Genomic DNA, 18,893 nt, shown 5'->3' on the forward strand with positions numbered 1-18,893 from the left:
CCAAAGAATATTTTACATTCCTTAAAGACACTGTAGTGGAAAACACCAAAAGTTTAGAAGAAACTCATATTAGGAAAGAGATGACCCACTTACATTACAGATTCATGCAACACTTAAAGGGATATAATAAAGATAAGAGGAAAAAAATCCTGTGGTCGAAAAAAACCAAATTAGCGTAACTGAATTTAGGCTTGTCTTCTCTCCCCTAATTCAGTGTCACTCCAGCTACAACATGGAGAATGCTAATGTACGTTATGCAAGGAGAGAACCCTCCCACACATTACATTAGCAAAGAGTCCTCTGAGACATGGTAGTTTCCCTGGAAAAGTCATATGCGTTCATTCTTGATATCACATCTGATTGCAGTTGGCACAAAAAACATCAGAGGGACTATTTTAATAGTGCAACATCTCAACTCAAGCTTGCACATAAATCAGACCTATCAGACTTTAGAAGTAGTGTTTTACTTCACTTCCACCCTTTCAGTTGGAGACTAACAGCTCCAAACACTTCTTTTCTGATGCTCAGCTGCAGCATATCACACTATGACATTTTTGCAGGTCATTGACTTTTCATTTTCAAAAAATTCTCTGTACTGCAAGAGCAGTGCAAGCATCCACACGTGTCAGACACTCCCTAAATATCTGGAGGTACATCCACAGACCTCAAACTATAAAAAAATATCTATGTAACATTCACACGTGGGCAAACAAGAAACAGGCTGATGTGATGAGCTCATTGACACTTTACACTTTTGACTCTCTGCCACAATATTGGGTTTGGGGGTGGTGAGGACTTAGGCAGTAGAGTTACTTTCATCTGTGACAAGAGAAGTTCTGAAGAACACGTCCTGAATATTTTTTCTGATACTCGGGCAAGCTTTGGACAAGCAGTGCTGGGAAAAGACTTGAGGATGTCCCTCCACAGAGTAAGAGGAGTACCAAAAGTATTACCTGTTCTCTGGGGCATTTGTGAGTGACGCCACAATGTTCTGCTCTATGAAGAAGAGCATTGACAGGAGGAACCCCAGACCCATGGCGCTCATCACTGACCCGATGGAGAGGGACTGGACAGGGGCCAGCACGAACAAGCTCTCAGATGGGTTGTAGTTAAATTTGGACACTGGAAAGAGAAAGGGAACGATGTTAGGAGGCACCTTCTTGTCCAGTCATCCACATGGACTCAAGTAATGTTTTACCCACACCATGAATTATCGGGAACCGAGGCAGCAAACCAGGCGCGATGCTCTGGCATGTGGGAGCCAGAAGGCCATACAAGACAGGCTCGTCTGGCTGTTTTAGTTTATTTTTTTTCCTCCATCCTCTTAGGACTTGGCTGCCATCCTGATTTGACAGACTACTGCTAGTTCTAGTGAGGCATTACATGTATTTGAGCAAAACAAAAGAGGGAAACTTGTTTTCCACAGACGCAAGGCGATTTTAGATTAGAAAACCTTATTTCTACCTAGCAGCTTATTCCTCCTGCTCAGTTAATCAACTGACAGAGGTAGTTTAAAACTTCCTCATACCCAACAAGCTGTGCAAGGCATTTTAGTATAAATGCCCCTCCTCTTCTGCCATTGGAAGAAATCCATGACTAGGGATAAATCACACATGGCCACACATCATTTTACAATCCAACTGGATGGAATGGCCATCACAGAAAAAAGCCCATTTCTTATTTGTTTCCATACATTTCCTCACATCACCCATTCACGTCATCACAGGACAATGCAATTCCTGTCCCCATTATCGCTTCCTGATATGGAAAAGCTGATCTATTTGGCCAATGAATGGTGTCTCATTTTTAGATTTCCTTGTATAACTTCGAACTGCCCAGATGCTCTGCACCATTTCACCTAAATTAGGAAAACGTAAACTGGAGACAAAGAGGGTAGACTGGGATCATCAACTCTACGTCTGTATGACAGGCAACAACCCTTCCTGCCTGCTAATTACTCTGCCCTTTGTTCTTTGCCAGAAATTGTTGATCCTCTTTATTGTAAGAGATACGTACTTTAAATTACATGGAAATGAAAAGACACACTGGAATAATTTATCTAGAGAAAAAATGTCACTCAGCCTCATTTGATTACGGTTTTGAATGAATTAAATCTAATATTGAGGAAATCTGAGCTCTTGAGGCCGTGGGAGGTACACGCAGTATTTGTGAAATTATGTTGAAGAACTTTGCCGTTTTTTAGCAAAACCTTCCTAGGATTTCATTTCTCTTTTTCATACACCCCAGTATTCCAGAGAATAAAAATATAACTTACTTTCAATTTCCTTGAAGATATAGGAACCCACAGCAGAGAAAGTCAGAACTGAAATTGGTAAGGCACAGTCGGACAGAATTTCACGTACTCTCGCATGCAAATATGGGCTGCAATTTAAAGACAAAAAATTTCCATCAACCGCACACAGTAGGGACAATCACTCAATCCAGAGAGCATTAATGCTTTAACAAGTGAAAATTCAGTCCAATCTCGCAATTCTAAAGAGATACGCGGAGTGAAGAATTAGTCTTTAATTCAGCCTTAAATCCTCTGGAATCTATAGCCTTTGAAGGTTGATGAATGCATAAGCAAAACCCACAAAGAAACAAGAAACTAAGATGCAAGCTAGAAAAACATCCTCCAAGTACCAATTTGTGTCTCATTTCCACTTTAGTTTAATTGCTTACTCAAGCATTTCAAATGAAGAATTTTAAGGGCAACGGGAGTAAAACCCAAGTTAGAGCTGGGCATTTGAATCCCAAGAGCACACTGAAGGTATGTTCCCAGTAGACCTTCCAGCACCATCAGGGATTTTTGCCCACCAAAACAGTTCAATGCCTATTTGGGGGGAGTTACAGGAGTTCCAACAAGAAATACAGGGTTCACCCAAAGCTTTCTGAAAAGTCACTTGCAACGCCAAACCAAATACGGAAGGGCATTGTCCAGTGACCGAACATTTTGTTCTGCTGCTAACATTTTCCAGGTGGCCAGCCAAGTTCATCTCTGGCTTTGGCTTCCACCACCACTAATGGAAGAGTTCCACCTGAGTTTTCTGGGTTACAAAATTAAGATCTAAACCATTAGCGATTCCTCAGAGGTAATATGAAATAATCAGTAGTCTGAGCTCTAAGACTGAAGTAACTCACCTTTTCTTAAACTGATAGAGCGTATGACCAAGCCAAAGGGTACCCAACATCAACATGAGACTAAGGACGGCAGTTTCACGTCCATAATGCACATCATGCGTGCCTGTTTGATTCTCTAGGGACATGGATCTGCTCACTGATGAATTCATCAAGAAGGTGGTATTGATGCCGAGGCTTGGAATAGCATCAGTTCGTGCTTTTTCCAAGTAACTGTCTCCTGCGCGCCCATGGTAGTAATATTTCTTAAAAACTGTACAAACAACCAACAGGCAAGCATTAGGATAGGTTTGTGACAATCAAAGCAAGTAAAATAAAGTGGTTTGTTCTTGCTTGATCATGCAGGATTAACATTATGCTTCACCAGGTTTATAGCTCTACCCCTCAAACCAGTGAAAAGAGATCAGGAGAGCTGCTTCTCTTACAAAGCCAGCACTTTACAAATTTATTTTTCACTTATTTTAACGGGTAAAAGTTAAATTGATCTAAAGCAACATGTTTGAACTGTAAAGACTTCCAGTGCTAATTATTTATATGATTTTGTTTCTAGCACTGGAATCACTGCTCTTAAAAATATATGAATACATACACACACGTATACTTTCAGCAGCCTGGTAAACAAATTCTATCACGATCTCCGAAAAACTTAAGAGCAGCCAGGCTGCACAGACTACAAATTGTACAGTAATTACTTTTCCTCCAAGGCTGGTCCAGATTTTAAAGACAAGTGTTGACGATATGCAAAACCTGGCAGAACACTTAAGTTTACACTGCAAATTGAAATAGAGTTACAGAGCACCTGAAGTAAACCTGTACAAGTGAAACACCCAGTAATGCCTCTGGAACTGTCCGTAAATGTATTAGGTTAGCTCAGAAGCATTAATATAAGTAATTAACAGTTGTAAATAGACTCTTGCTCTTGAACATTTAGATAGCTGTGTTCCCATTTCTATGGCACTCGCTGGCTCTGAGCATATAAATGTGGTTTGGGGATGATTTCACCTCTTTGGGGAACAAGAGCCTGAGGTGCCACAAGGAGCAAGTAAAACCAGAAGATGGGAGTTGGGCTTTACAGCCCTGGTACTCCCATTTTATGGGATCAGATGGCAGCACCCACTCTCCCTCATACCAACTGGGAGATACAGGAGGATGGAAACCACCACATCAGAGCTTTGCAGTCCCTTTCTTCACTTTAGTCAAAATATCCCTTTAACCTTTGCATAGGGAAACTCAAAAGTTACAGCAGGACCATCCTCTTTAGACAAAAATATAACAATCTGAAGCTTAGGCTATAATGTTCCTTGTAACATTTGCCCCCACCCCCAAATACTAATCAAGTTTCTGAAAACCCCAAGCACCTCAGCTTTTCCACCTGCAGCAGCTACAGGGAAAGCAGGCAAAACAAACTGTAATTCTAAATATTTGAAAACAAGCAAGCCAAACTTTAAACATTCTTGCAAAGCACAATTAGTATTTGCAACCACCATGAATTTGGCCGAAGCACAGTTTCTGTTACTGCCGGTTTGGAGCTCACCCCGGTGTAAAATGCCCCACATTTAGCCATGCTGCCATTTTAACAGCAGTAATAATCTGTCTTGTACCACCCTTATGTTTTAAAAGGAGTCCGGGCATTCGACAAGTGGATGGGGTCAGTAGGACATGTAGGTCACAAGAGAAAAGACCAGATACTTCACATTCAGTACTTCTGCATATAAAATTAAAGATCATAGAAGGTTTACAGTTCAAGATTTAACCTTTCAATTTGCCTTCAGCAGTAGCCAGAAATGAGGAGATCATTGCACTTCTAAAGCACAAGAAAGGTTCCCCCCCAAATAAGGGGCAATCTCATTACGATCTCCGTTAGCACTGCGTATTTTTGCATCGCGTGCTCCGGAAGAAGCTCTGCTATCATTTCCTCCCTCCATCCTCACAGCTGTGTCCAGCCCAGGCAGGACACCCACACCTGCTTTGCAAACAGGTAAACTGAGGCACAGAGCACTGCCATGACCTGCAAACAAGCACAGAACAGGTTGTTGGAGGACTTGCCGTTTGCAGCTTTGAATGTTGAAGGACACTTTTGTCGTAATAAAAATGATTATGGCAGTATTTCCTGGGGATTAGCAGCTGGCCAGGGCTAAAAGCCTGTTCACCATCTCAGCTGACCCTAAGTCCTAGAGACACACACAATTACCGAGCATGTGATAAACCCACAGCACACACAACTCAGCAACTATGCAGAATGTATTTACATGCCTCTGTATTTAGATTTGGACTTGAACGAGTAAGAAGTTACTTTTTCGGTGGTCTTGGGGATTTTCTCCGTTTCCCACACCTGGCTATATTGCAATAATACAATTAGGGCTGAGCACATCTTTGGTGACCTGCATTCAGCCTGATCACATCTATGTACACTACTTAGGCTGCAATTCAGTTTGCACCCACCTCAAAACTAGGTAGGATTGCTCCACTCAATCCTGGATATAGGGGAAGAAATCTTGACTTTACTCTTGTATTTTACTTAAAGCAAAAAGAATGTGCCATGATGGCCAGCGGAGGCCTTCGTCCTGCACCACGTACTTGCTATAAAGTATTTGATTCCTGCAGATTTATAGTTTGTTTTTAACAGAGCTAAGTGAATCTTGTTGCCCACATTCAGAGAGCAGCAAAGCAGGTGGTGCCCTTGCTGAAACAGAGCCGTTCTCGAGCTTAGTGCGCACTCAAGTTCCCTCCAACAACATTAACTCGCTTTGTTTGCTCCAGCCAGTTCACCGCTGTTTCCTGCAGAGTGCAGATGTCAAGATCAAACAAACACAGCTTCGGTGGCTGGGCCACATGGCAAAAACAAAGCGTCACCAGGATAGCGTGAACGCACACTGCTTGATTCCTCTGTACAGTATCGCATCCCTCCCCCCTTCTTTCCTGCACATGTACGAGTACCTTGCAAAAAATCAAGGCTATGAACAGACTGAGGAAAATATATCAGAGCAAGAGCAGCATGTCCCCTGGCACTAAGGAAGCCCAAAGTCATGGTCACCTGGCTAGCCATCACCAGGACATGTTTAACAGCCTGGAGCAGATACCAGCTTTCTCTTCCTACTTAACTGCTCAACTGAAGTTTTGAGTGGGAGGAGGAGGTGGCAGCAGGAACCATCACCTCCTGCTACAAAACAGGAGTGGAAGAAGAAAGATGAGCATGCAGCCATGAGCTGCACTGGTGTTGTGTTTAAATATGAGCACTGAGAGGGTTAAGGATAAAGTCTGTGCCTGTCAGCATCAGTGCCCTTCTGCATCTGGGAACACGGCTGGACCCGAGATCCCATCTGTTGATGCATTCAACACTCCCAGGTTCAGCTGAAGCCAACATGAGCTGGCAAACAAGTGGAGCATTGGTTTGATTTTATTATCATTGTTCCTATAAATTCAGCCCTTCAAGTACAAGGGACAGTTACCCTAATTTGCTAATTACACTAATAAACTTCCAGGATCTTCTGCTGTCCCCACTGCAATACTCTGCGGTATTGCTTCCATATTCCTGAAAGTCTGGCAGCCAAGATCAACAGATGCTTTCTGTATCTTTAACCTGCACCCCATTCCCCTCAGTTCTCTACTGCAGCAGCACTGTGAACATTCGCATTTGCTAATTTCTCCAGAGCAACTGAATGTTCTGTTGAGGAACACCTTAAGTGCCACAGAGAGACTATCTCATGCCTCCGGAACAAGGCACTAGCAGTACCCATTAAGCAAAGCTCACAGCCACATAGCAAGCAAGGAGAAAGCAAAGGATCCCAGAACAGCTTCCCCTTCATGAAGCTTTGTCTAAGCAGGATATTTGAAAGATGCAGGTGTTCTGCAGAGAAAAAAACCACTCTGAACGCACAATCAAAGCATATGCCCAAGGAGCCAAATCAGGGATTCCAATGAAGTGAGGAAGTATCTCACTTCAAATTGCTTTGCAGTGTCAAACCTGCTCTTTGAAGGTGTTCTCCTTGCATGTCAAGATACCATAATAAGCCAAGCCTCAGAATCTTGAGAAAAAGGGATGTACTCAGTGTGCTTAGGTATGTCCTGAAGGATTTCAAAGAACAGCCCAAAGTTGGGGCTGTTGGACAATAGGTCATAAAAAACAAGGAATGCAGACTTGGCCAGCTCCTCACTGGGATGAAGAGAAAGGTTGCCATTCACATGGCATTTCTGCCAACACCTTTCACCTTCACAAAGGCCTCCTGCCAATCCTGATCAGGAGGGCAAGGTACCAGAGAAATTGATTAAACCCCAAGGCTGCTCATGGATACTCACCTAAAACTTAACACAGAAATGGGGACCAAGTGGCTGGAAAGGGCAGAAAAGCTTTAGGAGCATGCTGGAAGGCACTGCAGCCCTCATGTCGCCATTTAAGAAGGGTCTCAGAGCTCACATAAGAATGGGCAATCTCAACTCATCTTTCAGCTCCCCTCTGTGTGGTTTTTAATAACGCAGCAAGGAAAGAGATCTAGATGCACTGCATTTAAATTGGACTTTTTTTTTTTTTTGGCCAGGACCAAAGAGACTGGTAGCAGGGGAAGACTTTCACAGCAACATTAATATGGTTTCTCCATTTGTTGAGTGCAGACACTAATTTTTTCTCAGCGAACTGAAATTTGAGCTGATAGGAATTCTGCATATCCAGGTAAACTGCTGACACAGGGCTGCTTCAATCTCACATGCATTTTTTTTTTTCCTGAAGACCCTGAACGAACATGGAACAAGCAAACATCATGCATATTCGCAGCCTTGTATTTCCCTTTTACAAGGAAGCAAAGCAGAGATCTGCACTGAAAAACTTTGTTGCAAGGCTTACCTTTAATAATGCCTTTGAAGGCATCAAGCACAAACGTGATGGATATAAAAAGTGCAATTATTTCTTCTGTTGACCTGTGGAAAAAAAACCAGGAATTAACATAACCATTAGCAGAGTCTGCATTCAACTCCATTCAAAGGAAAATCAGCATATTCATGCATTTACATGAAAATATACCAATTTTAGTTAGACTCCAACTCAGGAAACAAAACCCAGTGAATCTTTAAAAGCTTCTTTCAAGCTGAAACAATAAGCTGATATGATACTAGCCTCATCTTGCGAAATACATTTTGCGGCAAATTTGTAATTAAGGAGCTTGGGGAATGTATAATTTTTCCATTTGCTGAATAATCTGATCAAAATATGACTTCTTGAAAATAGCTACCTTTTAAAGAGCTTCATCAGAAGACTGAAATTAAAGAGGGAGTACATCACAAGGAAAAAACTGTTCCACAGTCCTGTCCAGGCATAGAAAGCACTGAAATCCAAGTTGTAGTCATCACAGATTCCTCGGATGACTGCAAAAATGAAGCATTCACACATCAGGTTAAACTCTTATCATTACCACCCTGTGATTCCCACCTGCTTGATGGCAAAAAGAACCAATTTCAAGACTACGCCCCAACACGCTTACAGCAGATACCATTAAACCCCTGTTCTTACACTCCTGGATGAACACTGGATCAGTTTAAACTGTTTTCCCCTTTCCCATCACCTTCCTTCACTAGAAATGGGGAGAAGCACTTGGAAGAATATTCTCCCACACTGCTCAAAGCATCTTTCCTAGGGATCAAGACCATAAAAATCAGCCCTTGGAATTTGCTCTTGCTGACGTTTTGGGATGCTGCTGAGGAAGGGATCTCATACATGCTTTTGCACCATGTTTACTCAGTCACCACATTGTGAACAAAACTTCATGTCTTAAACCTTTCGAGCTACTCATAGCCCATCTGGTTGTTCCTATAGATATTGAGTTTGCTCCTTTACGCCTCTAGCCCAGTAATATCAGCTTGCAGCTGTAACTGGAAAACTATTAATCACACCTTAACAGACCAATAATAAAAAATAAAAAAAACAACCAACAAAAAGCTTTCTCAGGCTCTTATCCTCAAGTTGGTTTAATGTAGCCACACGAGAAAACCATCAGATTAAAAAGATTTTGTCTTTGAAGCAAAAGGAATGCTTCTTCTCACAAAGTGTTTTTTCTATGCAAGATGATTCCTTTAGAAAGCTGAATCGAATTCCTCCCCTCTCCCTCAGCACCAGAAGCAGCCCTTTAATATTAATTTATTAAACAAATGCAACTAAAGCTCTACTAGAATTGCAAGGTTCTTGTACAAAGTCCCATTACACCAATCACAATCACATCAGTCCCAACATACAAGTTTAACAGACTTACCATTAATGTAGAGTGCTAAAGGAGCCGTAGTTAGGAGTACAACTAGAGGTTGCCCCGAAAAGAGCGCGTAAAGCAGCCCTCCAATACACTGGCCGACGATCGTCTTCTGCACATCTATGAGTAATTAGGAAGGATGGAAACAAACAGGGCTTTTAACCAACACCTCCCTGACCAAGGAACATTCATGGGGCATAGAAGCCAATTGCTAATGAGCAAGAGCAATGCTTAGAGGGTACAGAGGTGAGACGTTGTGAAAGCAAGAAGCGACCCTTAGCCAGCAAACTTGTACCAATAATTTAGGATGCCATCAGGTTTCCAGATGTTGAACTATGGAAGCTGGGTGGGGTTTTTTTTGTTCAGTTTGCAGGTTTTGTTGTTGTTGTGTTTTGTTTTTCAAAATTTTATTTTAAACAGCTATAAAAACATAGCCAGTATTTGTGGAGGTCTTCAGGACAAGATTTCAACTAAGACTTCTATGAACTGTAAGAGCAGTATGAACTGCTTCAAGGCCATAACTGGGACAGACAAAGCATCATCCACTATACCAGTGGTCTGGATACTGGCAATCAAATTCAGATTGAAAGCACAGGGACTTGTACTAGGAAAAATGTGCAGATAACTACACAGTTATAAGGTGAGCATCATTTAGAAGTACAGTAGCATATATCTGTGTCAGTCCAAGTCAGATGATACTATCTGAAGTAGTCTTCAATTTTTCTAGTCTTCTCAGGAAAGTCATAAACATAACAATTAGAAAAGCCTTCAACAGTGTTCTACTAGTCAAATTAAAACTACCAAAATTTCCTGTGACCAGAGCTACTCAGCTTGAATACGTGGGATCCTACAACAGATGCACAAAACTGATAAACTTACCAATAGCTCCTCGGGTATTTTCATCATTGAGTGACCCAAACGCAATAGATGGAAGGAGGCAGGCAAAATACAGAAAGATCATAGTTGTGATGTATTTTCCTATAGCTTTGTTGTTTCCAATAACACCTAGTGTAAACCATAACAAAAGTCGTGTTAGTACTGCCCACTTGTAAAGCATTGAAACCCTACTTGCATCAGCCGTATGTACTATTAGTTCGTTTAATGCTGAAAGACAGAAGTAGAAATTCAGTCCACACTTTAAATGTATAGATAGGTCTTTAACGTTTGCTTTTGTACAACCATGCTCTTCTGTTCATCTGGCACTAGAAGCAGAAGCACCAACATGCCACCAGACTGCTCCAACAGACATTTCTGGCATCGTCAAAACAGGAAATACTGGAAGCCTTTTGTTCAGTTTTGCCAGCCCTCAAAACTTGGAAGAGGATCAAAGCAGAAACTCTAAGTTTAGGGTTTATAAGCCCCCCCACCCCCTGCCTTTTTAATACCAACTTTATAGGTATTCTGGACTATGCCCCTAACGAGCTTCATGATGATCACTCGTCTTCACAACTCATGACGCCTTGGGCAGGAAAACATGAAGCACTTCATTTTTCCCTAGGCAAAAAACCTGAGGTTATAGGCTTGAATCAATAATATGCTATGCCGAGCCAATTAGTGCTAGCAGACTTACAAAAACAAATAGCACAAGGGGTCAGCAATGCGTACATTAAGAGTTTTGCTTTAAAAAAAAAAAAGCCCTTCTGAAAGAATGGCTTCTTTCTTTTCTATCCACTCACCCCTCTCATCACCATCGGAAAAAACACACCAGGCCAAAACAAAAGCAGCCAGAAAGAGAATTAAAGTGTCATAATATGAATTTAAGGGCCTCTGAAGTATTTTCCCTTCCCTTTCCTGTTTTCAGGCTGATGTCCATCCCCAGTGAGCTCATATCACATAGGAGAAAGGATGAGAGATGACAACAGCTGATATTGCTCAAGAACAGAAGTTTTTCCACGAACAACCTCTTCAGAGAAGATACAGAGAGGATCTTTTCAAAGAAAACCTTGACACAGCCTTCAACCTGCCTGTGCCACCATCCTTGATGACGGTCCTGCTGTGAGACACTTAGACAAGCTTGGGAGTTGCCCAATTCCCCTTTCTGGAAGCTTCCTGAGCAGTGAACTCCCACACAGGCATCTGCCCCTAAGCTCCCAGATGCCCATCTACACCTTTGCTAGCATCAGTCCCTTGCTGAGGGAGCTACAAGCCAACAAGCTGAATGGGAGAAGGGAGGGCTTCGCGTTAGAGGCTGTTGCCGCAACACTGAGAAAATCTGGACATCGCCACAACAGACTAACTGTATCGCTGGAATGAAAAAAAGAAAATCGCTCAATGGCTTTGGGAATCTTATCTAACGTCTGTTTTCTGCACCATTTGCAGCGCAGAGATAAGGACAGGAGGAGGATGCAAAAACCAAAAATCAAAGATGATGCATAATGAACAGGCAGCCACATGAATAAAGGACACCTTGTGAGGGTTCCTGTTTGCAGACCCAAGAGGAACAGACATAAATAGGACTTCTGATGCTCAGCATCCTCAAAAAAAGGGCAGGGCATAAAACTTGACAAGAGACTTCTCAAGCATGCAAATATGAGCCTGACCTTCCAGGAGTCATCGGACCAGCTGTTTCAAGGCAGATTCCTTTCAATTTATTGTGAAGATTCAGAAACCACAGACCACATTCCTGACCACTCTTGGCAACCAAAGGGCCTGAAATTTACTTTTTGCAGATGAAGCTTGCTCATGTGATCTCCAGCTGCAGGCTCCTACCTCACACTCTCAAGTGGCCAAGACCTCTAGAGAAAAGGAAAGACTTGGCAGGGCAAACAGCGGACCGAGCGGTAGTTTTCTAAGTAGAGATGGTCACATCCTTGTTCAGAGGACTCTGCACCACTCTAGAATACTGCTTTTTGGACAAAAAAAAGTCTTTCTAACATGAACAGTCAGAGTCAACAATGCCCAAAAGCTTTGAAATCATTCATGAAAAGACAGGCAGCCAGGACCAGAGAAACAACTAACATTAAAAAAGAAAAGGCTCATTTGCTGAGCAGGGAAAGCTAAAGAAGTGATAAAAGATGCTTTCTAAAAAAACCTTTCAGGTAGATAAACCATAGCATGAGAGGACAGAAAGAAGGAAGAAGCCCTGAAGAGCATCACAAAACGCTCATGCATGGCTTTTAGTTTCAGCTTCAATCCTTGCAAAGCAAGCAGCAGGAGTCCTTGCTGATCACAGCAGTCCTTATGCCACATCGTGGCTGGGTCCAAGACTTCCAGTACAAAGCAGCACTTCAGTCCATAATCAGCCAGATGAGATCCAAGAAGCAAAGAATCCCTTCTGGTGGGCAGCAAAATTCACTTCATAATGGACACAGTAACTACATCAGATTAAACATACCCTTTCACAAACATGATTAATCACTCATTAATTACAGTTAAAATCATGAGCAAATACTGCCTCCTTGTACAGATATTCACCCGAGACAAGCACTAAAATCCAGCATTAACCACAATTTACCTTTTGCCTTTTTAAAGTCAACATCTGGCTAAACATTTTCAGGGTCTATTTGCAACCCAGAGACTGACATTACTTCATTTAAAAGAAGGTGGGCTGCATTATGATGGCATTTCATCTGCAGCAGGCTCATAAAGCCATTGAAAAATGTGTCACTCCAACTGCACAATGTAAATTTGTAGCAGAAAAATCAGCTCTCAGTTCAGCTGTGAAATTTGAGTAGCTGACTATTACAGAAGCAATCCATTGAAATTAAGGTACATCTACACATTGAAATGGGAAGCAATTATGTTCATCAACATGACAGTTCTATTTTACTTGTTTGAATTTCTGAAGTGTCATAGTTTTTAAAGACAAGGTTAGAGTTTCAGAGAAAACTACAGCATTGCTGGCCTCACTTTGCTTGGTATTCTGCATCAATAACTTAATGACCAAAAGACCCAGAGACTGGGACTAGAGCTTCTTAAGTCTACTAATTGTACATTTACTGAATCAAAAATCAAAAGGCAGATGGACATTCTATGAAATGTCTGACTATTAATGTTCTTTCCCAATTCTCTGAAATATCCAATGCAAAACAAGTTTAATTATACTGATCTGCAGCACAGCAGCAAGGATGTGTCTATTAAAGCCCTGATTTAAAAAAATAAATAAATCACTTTTCATTGGTAAAAACACACAGTAAGGATATCTGTTGAAAGGTTTTGAGCCATAAAAACTCAAAGCATTACAAACTTCTGCTAATGCCCTCAAGCTGGTCTTTCACTTATGTTAGTAGCTGCTGGACTCCACCCAATTTTCTCAAGATGAACAGAAGATGAATCTTCCCTAAAGTCCTGTGAAGAGTAAATCACAGTACAAGTGAGACTAAGAACTTAACTGGAAAATGAAATCCACTCTTACTGATTTTGGAACAGAGAAGCCAAGTATAGGCTCAGACTAGAGAAATACGAAGAAACAAATCTAGGGCTTAGAGCTTTCCCTTTTTCTCTTGTTTCTTTCAGCCCATTTCCCATGAAGTGCTAGTCTCTTGGAAGGAAACACTCAGACAAAACAAGATGCTTTTATGCATCTTTAATGCATTCCCATCCACCACTGGCTCAAAGTGAGGCTCCAAAAGCAGTCCAGGTCACGATGCCCCAAAGCATCTAATAAGCCAGTCTTCAAGTGGCCATTGAATTTTTACACCCAGGTGATATTTAGGAGTGAAGGGCTGCAGAGTGATGCAGGAGCTACCCCATCATCTAATCTAGGGCAGCAGAAGCACTAAAGGGAAGGGGAAAAGCCTATCTGCAATCCCTTTACTTTTCCTTCTCCCTCGAGAACGCAATCCTGCCAAACAAGGTGGCCAGTGCAAGCAACCACATGGGAGAGTTGATGGCTACGGCATGTGCCAAATCTTCAATCCACAGTCAATGTTTTAGCAGGTTTAAGCTCTGTGCTGTCTTAGACAACCAGGAATACAAAGCTTCCCTTTCAAATCCCATTTTTCCAGTGCTTTCAAGTCTTCCTTCTAAGCATGCCTGCATTATAGGGAGCTTTGGAGATCTCCCTCCTGCAAACCACGGCCACCGAATCCTGAGGATGCTGCCGGCAGATGCGCTCGCCTTACTCTCAGGAGCTGGTGAGGGACCTTCTGCAGGACCAAGGACAGGGAGGAATCCACATCTCCAGCTGAACTATCCACCCACCACGGCCGTGTGCTGAGGACACGGGTCCAGGAAAACAGGGGGAAACAGAATAAGTCTCAGCTCTCCTCTCTTCCCTTCACCCTCCCTCCTCAACAGGTGAAGGGATACAGCAGAACACAGCATGAAAGCTCACCATAAAAATCTCAGGCACCTCAAATTTCTCCCCGGGCACTCCAGATGCTACATTCTTAAGTGTTTATTCCTCCATGTTGTACCAGAAAATACACACTGAAGAATAAGAGTAGCAACTTTAAGGGGTTTCAGGAAACCCCTTAGCTAAGTCCAGGCAGAATTCCCTCCTTCATTCAAACCAGCCTCAACATAAAAAAATATTCAGGAAGCTCCTACAGTTCAACTGAGTCTTAAAGAGTAATAGTATTGATACACACACGTTTTGAGCCTATTTGACAAGATCAGGATAAAGTTCTGTACAAACTTTTTTTTAAGAAACCAGAATCCCATGAACAAATGTTGTAGTCATTAAGAGGAGACTACGTGCCAAATTTTGTTAATCCTAACTTAAAAGAAAAGTTACAGGTGTTCTTAGGTTCAGCATAATCTAACTGTTCATCTTCAGATGCTCCTGCTGGAAGACACCTATTACAAGCCATCCACATCACTAAAGTCCTGGACCAAAAGTTTAGAAAACTCTTCCTTGATCCTTGCACGTTCAGTAAAATGCACAAGACCTCACAATCCAAAGCAGACAAGTTCCTAATCTGGACCAAAAAAAAGAAAAAGATGATTCCTTTCTTTCCTCTCCCAAATCATGATGGTTAAGGATAATTTAAAGGCCAGCTTTGTGCAGCGTGTGAAGATGACCAATCAATCCCACAAAAGTCCAACCGACAAAACATTTGCTGGCCCTAGAAAAGCCTTATTATTTATCACCCTGCCCTTAATCGGTTTATCTGTCTAAACCAAAACCCCAGGATGCTTCTCAGATTGAGGATTTAGAGACTCCAACCATTCAAAAAAGGCATCTTTGTAATTCAGAGCTCTTTGATGATGCACGTGTGGCTGTCTGGAGTGCAGATACTTGGATAGCTCAAATCCCCAATGTTCTGGTACACTGCTGCTTTGAGATGGTCCAGGAATTTCACATTCCTGATCACCTTCGGTCTCGGTGGTTTATGGCAGATGCTTTATGCTCCATCTGGTTTTCATTCCACGCAGATCCTTAAAGAATTCATCCTAATTTCTGGTTTCTGGGAAGAAATGGCACATACTAATATATATAGGTTTTTTTAAAAACCCTCTTTTCCCCATATCCTACTTGAAAGAGCACAACGGCTCCTAAGGCAAGTACTTCACATTTGAGCTGCAGTAGTTCTTGAGTTTCAGTTGGCTCATTTCTGCATCTTCCACTCTCCAAAAATTGTATAGCAATGCACTGATGCTTTTTAACATATACTTGCTTTTTATTCCAGAAAAAAAATGGTTTTGGTGTATTTGTAATGCTGGATTCTTATTATGACAGTATTTCATCACTCAGGGCAGATGCACCCAAGGGAACCATTCTTTCAAGCTAGTCAATCCCAGCACCTTGTTTAGGCCAAGCCTGATCTGCTGTGTACATCAGTTCATGGAAAGCTTAAGCACCTGGCCATACCTGACAGCCCCAGGGCTGAGAGGCAGCAGGCACAGGTTAATTTGGACACAGGCAGAACCAGAACATAGACCCTGAAACGGATTTCCAAATCTGCTGTCAGCCAAAATTGGCTGCAGGACCATCATATGATGCTTTTGCACCTGTAAACCTACCGCACTCAGAACACCGACAGCCACAGCAGACACTGCTCTGTCTCGAGATGCACATGGGTCCCCACGAGGTGCTTCTGCAGTGCTTCCCTTCTGAAGTGCTTCAATATCCCTTTATAATGAGAAGTTAGACTGACAGCCCTAGAAAGCAGCAACCAGAGAGATGAAGTGTCCTGAACCTACTCCAGAGGTGTCCAGATTAGGAGCTTAAGTCCCCTGCCAGATCTGGTGCCAATGATGCACATGCCAAAAAATATTTTTTTCTATCAGACTCATTGCTGCTATCCTGAAAATAATTTCTTGTCTGCCTTCCTCCTCAACATACCCTCAACCCCGCAGCGAATATAGCATTAGCTTGACTTCAAACAGAGCCTGCCCTCCTATCACCCCAAGCCTCCTGAAAACAGTTTCATCCCAGCAGTTACAAAGCACCCAGCACTCAGCCACTGTGCTAAGCCAGCACTTCACCCCATTTTATTCTTCCCAGCAAAGGGGATACCAACAACTGCAAAACACATTGCGGTGGGTGAAGCACTCCTAGTCAAGAAAGCCGGATCTTCATGGGAAGCAACTACTTGGCAACTCCCCCAGACACATGGCATCTCCTTCAGCCAAGCAGCCAACAGCTGATGTCTCTGTTCCTCTGCTAGTGGTGACCATCCTTGCTGAAATGTAGTGGAGGACACACATCCATACCCTGCCCGTGCTTGCTCTCAAGCTTCAGCTGCTGTGGAAGGTGGCTTTGCACTAGAATACTTGACTGCAAAATGGGGCTCCGGTATGTATCTTCTTTTCTTATGCAAACTCCGAGGAAGATTGTCCTCAGCAGAGGTGCAGTGGGGAAGGCTGGGACACTGTGGCTTGAGCTAAGGAGGATTTAACAGCAGGAAGGTGGCTGATAGAGCCCCGAGATTCTCCCTGCCTACTATTTATGGAAACTTTCCGAGTTTGCTACTTGAATATATTAACCAACTCCCTAACAAGCTGTAAGAAACTGAACATGTTTTGATGTCAGGCTGAGGCTCTCTAAGCATGGTTTGCCCTGAAGACTTTTCACAGCCTTTAAGAATCTTTGAAAGTGAAAGTTTGAAAGTGAAGAGGGAGAAAGCAACACTCAGCTCCCACAACGGCCTTGTTGGTTTTATGTAAAGCCCGAAACCTGAGGCTCAATATAAACACCATATCACTGCTCCTATGGAGTGGCTACAGCAGACAAGCTATATCCTGTTTTTAAAAGCACCGAGCTGAAGTTACTGCAGCTCAGATTTTGTTTAAGCATTCTCAACTCCCACAGCATCACCATAATTGCTATTGATGCTGGCTTGCAAAGACAGCAGAAAGGGCTTATTAGGCCAGTGCTGACTAATTAGGTTGCAACGAGTTGATCTGTGTCTACACACGACAATAATCAATCCATTTAATCGCCTCATTGCTTAATAAAAATTAAAATCCTCATCTACATACAGCTAGCATCTTCATTAGGGGAACACTGCAAGATTCTCATTTATAATGTGCCACGCTGCCTATTCACAGGCTTTGGCCAAAATATTCTTTTAAATAAGAAATAAAAGCGCTATTACACGTATCAAAGAACACATTCAATGCACACTGTAAACAGGACATCACATCACAAAAATTAAAAATCAGGCCAATGCTTTCATAAACATTGGCCAACATACCGTCAGTGAAGTCCAAAGCGTACACTGGAAATCTTCGTGCAATGTCATCAGAAATCCCCTTGCCAACATTGAGAAACTCATGCAACTAAAGAAAGGAAGGAAGTGCTGTGTCAGTTTAAAGGCTCATGTATTGTTAAAGAGATTAACCTCCTTATTCAATACTGATAGGAGCAAAACTGGTCATTTTGAATAGGGCATTCAAATCAGATTTTGTAACGATAATAAAAATAAACTCTTCGCACTTCAATTTATATCCTCAAAAGCATTGTAAAAGAGAAAATTCCCCCAGACCACCCTGTTTTCCTCCCCTTCCTTCCCTTTTCCCCCTCCCATTCATATCTGCATCTCTGCTTTGCAGGTGAGGGAGCCGATGCAGTGTGACCCACTGAAAACACCCTGGCCAACAGCAGGATTAGACCTTGGGTACCCTGGGGTTAAACATCAGGTCAGAGATGCCTTTCCCATCCCTCTAGCCAACTTCTTTTTCTTTAGATGCCACCACAAAAAAAAAAACCAACCTCTTTCCCCAAAGCCACATGAAGCCTCTGAAAGGGGATCCCCAGCAAGTGCCCCCTTCCTTGGCACTGCCATGTGAAAGGGAGACCTCAAATAGATGTAGTAAGGGAACTAAGACTGTCTACACCTCAAACACCACCAAAAGTGAACAAGCTTGACTAACTTCACATAACCAAGCCATAATTTGCACCCATTGAAAGACAATAAGATCATTGTGAAAGGGTTCCAAAACCCCAATATACTCCTTTTCATTTCTGGTTTGGGGGCCTGCAAGGTGCAGTACGATTGTTTATATGAGCTGATGCTCATCACAGGCAATAAGGAGCTTTTCAGAAATATGTTGACAGCTGCTATTGACTTACAGCCTCCCAATTCTCACAACTACATCCTTACAGAAAGCACATGGAAAGCATCAGAGTAGGCAACA

The 18,893-nt window shown here is 42.4% G+C and overlaps 1 protein-coding gene across 4 annotated transcripts in view; it reads right to left on the reverse strand.

Annotated features, from left to right (window-relative positions):
- SLC4A11 (solute carrier family 4 member 11) overlaps nucleotides 1-18,893 on the reverse strand; it is a 96,715-nt gene that overhangs the window by 15,496 nt on the left and 62,326 nt on the right. For all 4 annotated transcript variants that reach the window (XM_069796952.1, XM_069796944.1, XM_069796936.1 and 1 more), the window contains 8 exons: nucleotides 17,951-18,035; nucleotides 10,248-10,373; nucleotides 9,375-9,488; nucleotides 8,361-8,493; nucleotides 7,976-8,049; nucleotides 3,142-3,391; nucleotides 2,276-2,382; nucleotides 954-1,122 (listed from right to left, as the gene is read on the reverse strand). In XM_069796952.1, coding sequence (XP_069653053.1) covers nucleotides 954-1,122; nucleotides 2,276-2,382; nucleotides 3,142-3,391; nucleotides 7,976-8,049; nucleotides 8,361-8,493; nucleotides 9,375-9,488; nucleotides 10,248-10,373; nucleotides 17,951-18,035 — 1,058 coding nt within the window. The remainder of the gene's footprint in view (nucleotides 1-953; nucleotides 1,123-2,275; nucleotides 2,383-3,141; nucleotides 3,392-7,975; nucleotides 8,050-8,360; nucleotides 8,494-9,374; nucleotides 9,489-10,247; nucleotides 10,374-17,950; nucleotides 18,036-18,893) is intronic.

This window comes from Haliaeetus albicilla, chromosome 1 (assembly GCF_947461875.1).
Source record: "Haliaeetus albicilla chromosome 1, bHalAlb1.1, whole genome shotgun sequence".
NCBI lineage: Eukaryota > Metazoa > Chordata > Aves > Accipitriformes > Accipitridae > Haliaeetus > Haliaeetus albicilla.